The sequence below is a fragment of the Athene cunicularia genome, unplaced genomic scaffold (genome assembly GCF_003259725.1).
Source record: "Athene cunicularia isolate RWA unplaced genomic scaffold, athCun1 SCF_2, whole genome shotgun sequence".
Taxonomy (NCBI): Eukaryota; Metazoa; Chordata; class Aves; order Strigiformes; family Strigidae; genus Athene; species Athene cunicularia.
Window position 1 is genome coordinate 865709 of NW_020799266.1, and position 6427 is coordinate 872135.

Sequence of the window (6427 nt, forward strand, 5' to 3'; positions counted from 1 at the left end):
ATACCCCTGGCAGCTCAACATCAAGCAGAGCCAAAGGTTTTTCCAGTAATTGAATCAAATGGAAATTGAATACAAACCTTGCACAGTTGGAGCTGCTAGTAGAGTGTCATTGATCTGAAGAAGAAACAATAACAAAACCTCCCAGGTTTCTCTTGCCATAATTGTTGATTCACGAGCCAGTTTCTGGACAGCTTTCAAAACCTGCAAACACAATCTAATCTGGCTAGATCCTGGGTCTGGCCTGTAAGAGAAGAAACAATACTTGAGTCTCTAAACAAGAACTATGAAGAGATGCATACAATAATCTGAACTTTGAGCAGTTACAAGAGGAAGCATCAATATTATTGAATAAGGGCCAAGAACATGAGCTAATATGCTTCTATACACCCTAACTCTGTCTCTAAGCATCTTAACTCTGCCTTAAGATGTACCGTAACATTCTTCTCTACATAGCACAGAACTCACCACTATAAACGCTAACTGGAGGAAGCAAAACCCATTATCCGAAATGAATTTATCTTAAACCAAACAATGAGAATGTAGTTGAGACATCGCTAATTGTTACATAAGTAATTCAGAAGAGTGGCGAATTTAGGAGAAAATATTGTTAGCAAACTAATTTAAATTTTTCCTAGTTCTCCTTTTGCTTCCAAATGTAGATCCAACTCTTACCTGAAATTCCTTGGGTTTAGGAATAAAAAATATCTAGAAGAGGGTCATTAAATAGAAAAATCAGACTAGAGGAAGAGGGGCTGAGTAAGGAAGGGAACAAGCTGATGTTATCCAGGTTTTCCCTATAGTAACGACCAGTTCCACACTGTCACTGCTGAGCCACTCAACATCAAGTGCTGCAGAAGAAGCACAAAGCAGCAAGCTCTCTTCCCAGGAGTTAGTTTAGACGAGACAAATCTCTTGGGGAGGGGATGCAGGGAGAGAGTTCTCGGATTTTCCTTCTGTGCTTCTAAGAGTTTGAGACACTGAAACTTCATCTGACAACAGTAACTATCACTAGTGCTTAAGTAATCCGCAAGGCTTCCTGAATATTGTAGGGTTGCTAGAGATGCAAAGCCTGGGGGTTGCCTGGGGACTGCTCAAATACATCAAGAAAATAAGTGTTCATTTCATCACTGATAGAAGGTCAGAGCTGGGGGGAAGAATGCAAGCACCCTCTCTAGTCAGTCCGGCAGACTGAGGAAAGGCAACTTGATTCACCCATCTTTCACTGTTCTTATTTTTCACCACCACACTATTTCAAGGGCTGTGCATGTAAACATTTGATTCAACCAAGCACTCTATCTAGATTGATTTATACACCTGCTTTATATTTGATGTATACATGTTCCCAAGATGCTATTTATATTGAACTGCTCACTTAAGGCTGCTATATTTCACACCTCAACTACAGATCCTCCTCAGGACCTGAAACCCTCACAACTCTGGGCCACCAGTTAAGGCAGACAAACCAACTGCTAATTGTTTCCAGGAAACCAGGATGAGGAAGGAAGCTATTTTAATCACAACCATCCATAGGACATAGGCTTATAATAAAGGCTTAGTATTTTCCACACAAGAACAGAAGATTTTTATAGAGTATAGTTCAAGGCACACGGATTGACAACCGGCTGAACAGGAGCCAGCAGTGTGCCCAGGTGGCCAAGAAGGCCAATGGCATCCTGGCTTGTGTCAGCAATAGCGTGGCCAGCAGGGACAGGGAAGGGATCTGAGCCCTGTGCTCGACACTGGGGAGGCCGCCCCTCAATGAGGGGGTTCAGTTTTGGGCCCCTCACTCCAAAAAGGCCATTGAATGACTCGAGCGTGGCCAGAGAAGGGCAACGGAGCTGGGGCAGGGTCTGGAGCACAGGTCTGCTGGGGAGTGGCTGAGGGAACTGGGGGGGTTTAGTCTGGAGAAGCGGAGGCTGAGGGAAGACCTCCTGGCCCTGTCCAACTCCCTGAAAGGAGGGTGCAGAGGGGGGAGGAGTCTCTTGAACCAAGGAATCGGTGCCAGGCCCAGAGGGAATGGCCTCAAGCTGCGCCAGGGCAGGGTCAGGCTGGCTCTGAGGAAGGATTTCTTTGCAGAAGGGGCTGTTGGGCATTGGAATGGGCTGCCCAGGGCAGGGGGGGAGTCACCATTCCTGGAGCAGTTTAAGAGTAGAGCTGACCCAGTGCTGAGGGATCTGGTGGATCTGGGAATGGTCAGTGCTAGGTTAGCAGTTGGACTGGATAATCTTCAAGGTCCTTCTCAACCTAGATGATTCTGTGATTCTATAGACTTTGAAGCAATCAATAAATGGCAATGAACTCCTCATCTGAATTTGTGTAGGTTATTATTCAAAGCTCTTTACTAACAAAGCCTTCAGGTAAAGTTAATGATCCAAGCACAGCAGAGCACTCTGAAGGCCACTTGCAATGATACTTTATTAATACTGATAAAAGCAGATGATCCAGTACTTACAGACAGATACTAAACATTCAAGTACTGTTTCACAGGGCACCATTAAATAATCTCCTCTTACTTATCCAACATGTGTATTCAACAGTAGCAGGTAAACTTGTCAAACTATAAACAAAGTCTGATGTTTGAACACTCTGACAATATAACTTTGTCCAAGACCTAGAAGCATGTGTATCTCAATATTATCATCCAAGGATGTGTCGTGTAACATCACGTTGTCAAATAGCAAGCACTTCTTCACAGGATTCTTTCAAAACTACTAGTGAAAGACAGTCAGCATAATTATGCCCATTTAACAGACAGCAAGATGAAGTCACAGAGCAGCCACTTACTGCAAGATCCTCCAGCACATCAGAAACGGTCAAGTATTGAGTAAACAAAGCATAGGATTGCCATGATGTGCTCTTAGATTATCTGCTTTGCACAATACCAAGCACATGGTTACACAGTGATGCTATTTAACCTTGCCCCCTGCTGCCAGTCACCTAATAGAGACAGTTCTTGAAGTTCCCAGAACAGTAAACACTCAAGTCTGTGAACCATCTGTAATTCTAATTACCTCAGAGCAACAACTCAATTTGCTACTGAAAATTACAAAACAGGTTTGTAGAGGCACCTTCCTCCTAACTTTGCAACAACAGCAGTCTTATTTTAATCAAGTCTCCACAGCTCCTCAGGCCTCTTTGACAGGTTACCTGTTGACTACAGCTTCAAATTCCCAAGCTTCCCTTATGTTCCAGCCCTAACACTCACCTCGGTACAAAGAGATTTTGGAGATGTCTGAGAATGCTTTGAACATAAAGGTTTGGTTCCTTAATAACTGGTAAAGGAATGGAGTCCTTGGGTAATACAAGAGCCATAATCCAATCTGTATATACGTCCACACAGTATTTCACAGTATCGCCATCCAGAGGGAGGGTCAGTCCATAACAAACCACCTCCATAGTCCATTTTACCTAACCAAACACAAAGCAAAAGTTACTAAAAGTAAATATTAGCAACTAAACAATGGTCAGAGCACATTGGTTCTACCTCAACAAAATAACAGTAGTTATGTGGTATGAGCAATTCTATTTCACATATACTGCAAGAAAAAGAAAACACCAAGTCATTAATTTGTGTATCATGACATTACAAAGATTATGGATAAATGGCAAATCACTCTAAATCTGAATTTCTGTAGTCTAACCTGTAGAGAGAACTCTTCAGAAGACACAATAGCTGACATAATGGAAGATTAAAAAATTCTAGTAAATACTTGTACTATATAAAGACTTTTTAAAAAAGTCACATACTGTTGCTTCAGAAGTGAATTAGAAAGACTTTATGGTGTTACCTGCTAAATCCGTAGGTTGGTGGTTTTGGTTTTTTTTCACTTTAGCCTGAACTTCCTGATACAGTAGCTCAGATCATAGCCCAGTAATAACTGTTTAAGTACACTGTTGCTACAAACTAGCTGTTAATAGAAGCCTTATGTAGATTACTAATCTAAAAATACAGCATACTTCATAAAACCTGGACTATTAAAGGGAGAAAAATAAAAGAGGATATAAAAAAATCATTAAGCTGCCACTCTCGTGTGAAAGAAACTATGATCTCTAAGGAAATGCACTTACTTCTTTGTCTGTTTTTAGTAGACTCTCACTTCCAACAGATGATGTAATTAAAGCTTGTCCAAGAGGACGCACCACTGCATTTGCCACTTCTCTCCCCACATTTTCAGGATAGCTGTGAAGTACACTGGTATTACCCTGATCATTTTGAATGACAAGATGCAAGGATCTCCACTCTGAGTACATAGTGCCTCTATGCCACAACCCAAATAACACCTGGGAGAAAAGGAAATTAAAAAAGATATAGTTAGCAGAAATGTCTAGGACATGAGTTACCAAAACTGGGGCTGTTTGCCATGATACAGACCCTTGTAAATTCAAGACGCACATGTCCATGTCATATATTTGAAGACCTGGAAGAGATCCCAACAGCAGGTTTTCAACCTTAATATGTTTGTTCGGGTTTTTTTTACTACAGCTGCAAGCTTGGGTTTTTTTGAAAGGAAGATTACAGTAAATTTCTGTTAGGCTAATAGCCCATTTGAGACACTTAAACTTGAGAAGTGACTTGACCTCACACAACTTCTCCTTGAGCCATCCTTGCAAGAAGGATGCTCTCATATGACATCTTTGGCTAACTAGACAACAGTTTCACAAGTATTTTTACATTCATAAAGTATATTACAGCATGCACTACTTAAAACTGGTAGTTGAAGAATGTGACTGACTGATGATGAAGAGTGCACTATATCTGAAGTGATTTCAGGACTGACTGAGCCTTGGTGGATCACCTAACTTAAATCCCGTATCACTTAATTGATATCACTTATCAATCTTATCAAACTTATCGATAAGTGATTGATATCACTTATCAATCCCGTAACACATCACTATGTTACCATAGTTTCATGGTAACATCACATACCGGTACCAAACCTAAGGCACTAGTGCATGCCCTAATGCATATCAAATCCTTGTAAAATCAATACACACAGAGTCACTCCCTAATCTACATTTGTCCCAAAGATTCAAGATAGAAAAGCCACTAGAAAATCTGTCTGGTAGTGTTCTCGGAACTAGGCAGGAGAAACAGAGTTCTCCTTTCAACAATGCTCCCAGCACAACTGCAGTTGTGCATTTTCCCTTACTGCAGATTGAGCCAGCTCAGGGAGCCAAGCTGACAGTGAACTAACCAGGTTTTTGAAGGTTGGTTTGTTGTTTTTTTTTTTTCCCTGGGGTCAGGGGGTGGCACTGTTGTGAAACAATCGGGAGCAGCAGATTAGAAGCAGAAAAGTGAAGCTGTGCTTCCACAGTCCCTCTCAGCCAGCATTTTCCCAGAAGCAGGGTAGGTTGGGTATGCCTTTCTGCCCCGAGAGCTGCGGATCGTGCTGCACCATCAGCACATACCCAAACACTTACCTGCTGTGCAGAGGGAGCAGCCCCAGGCAGCAGGGAGGCACAGGACTGGGTCCTGCCTCTCCAGGCAGCGCCAGGCAGCTCAGGAAGATCTGCCAGGTGCTGCCACTGCTGATCTACACATCAAAATATTTGGAAAGCTAAGCCAGCACAAGCATTTTTTTCCTGCTGAGACAGTTTTTAGCTGGATCAAGATCTAATCTAACTCAGGTGAGATGAACTTCTGTGCCAACACAAAGGAGCAGTGAGGACACATGGCCGGGAGAGGTGGCAGGAGCATCCCTTCTGGCTTTAACAGCCTTTCGTACCCACTCACAGCAACATTAAAAAGGTGCTTAGGCAGGTGGTACCATGGCAGCCTAAGCCACCAGAATGGGGACTGCCCTATCTCCCTCTTTCCTCCACGCCCACCAACAGTTAGTGTTTTATCAGTTATCTGAACCAGTGGACCACGTGAACAATAAAATAAGGAAAACAGGATTGGCACAGGAGAAAAGCAAGGAGTGTGCATCAGGCACAGCTTATATCAGCTCAAGCTGTCACAAACAGCACCCTGAGGACCGTTTGCCAATTACACATAGCTGGCACATTTTGGAAGCCAGTTAGTTACACAGGGAATGTCTTGAACGCCTCTCTTAGACATTCCTTGGCCCAAAACCAAACAAGAAGACAGTCCTGGAAATACACCCTCCTAGGGACAAGCCACCATTTGAACAGGTCTGTCTATTTAGCTGACTCCACAAATATTTACTTATACCCAAAACCTACACAGAAAGCCCAATGACTCCCTTCAAGGGAGGAGGGAAGGTGAGGCAGCAAGATCTTGGTTTTCCAAACTACATCCTTCTGGTTTGAGGCAGGAATCACATGTGCTCATCTGATAGCAAATTAATCAGAGCAGCCACAGCCTCCAGGAAGCATATCCTCCACATCCTTTAGGCATTTTCTCCCCTCTGGGGGCCATGACAGGGGGAATGCCCATGCCACTTCAGTCAAAACTCTCAGG

General features: G+C 42.9%; 1 protein-coding gene across 4 annotated transcripts in view; it reads right to left on the reverse strand.

Annotated features, from left to right (window-relative positions):
• The window catches only part of RALGAPB (Ral GTPase activating protein non-catalytic beta subunit), a 57739-nt gene extending 53459 nt beyond the window's left edge, over positions 1 to 4280 (reverse strand). For all 4 annotated transcript variants that reach the window (XM_026867186.1, XM_026867185.1, XM_026867184.1 and 1 more), the window contains exons 1-3: positions 4069 to 4280; positions 3206 to 3408; positions 78 to 241 (exon numbers count right to left, since the gene is read on the reverse strand). In XM_026867186.1, coding sequence (XP_026722987.1) covers positions 78 to 241; positions 3206 to 3408; positions 4069 to 4251 — 550 coding nt within the window. In that variant the 5' untranslated portion in view covers positions 4252 to 4280. The remainder of the gene's footprint in view (positions 1 to 77; positions 242 to 3205; positions 3409 to 4068) is intronic.
• Positions 4281 to 6427: the final 2147 nt, after the last annotated feature.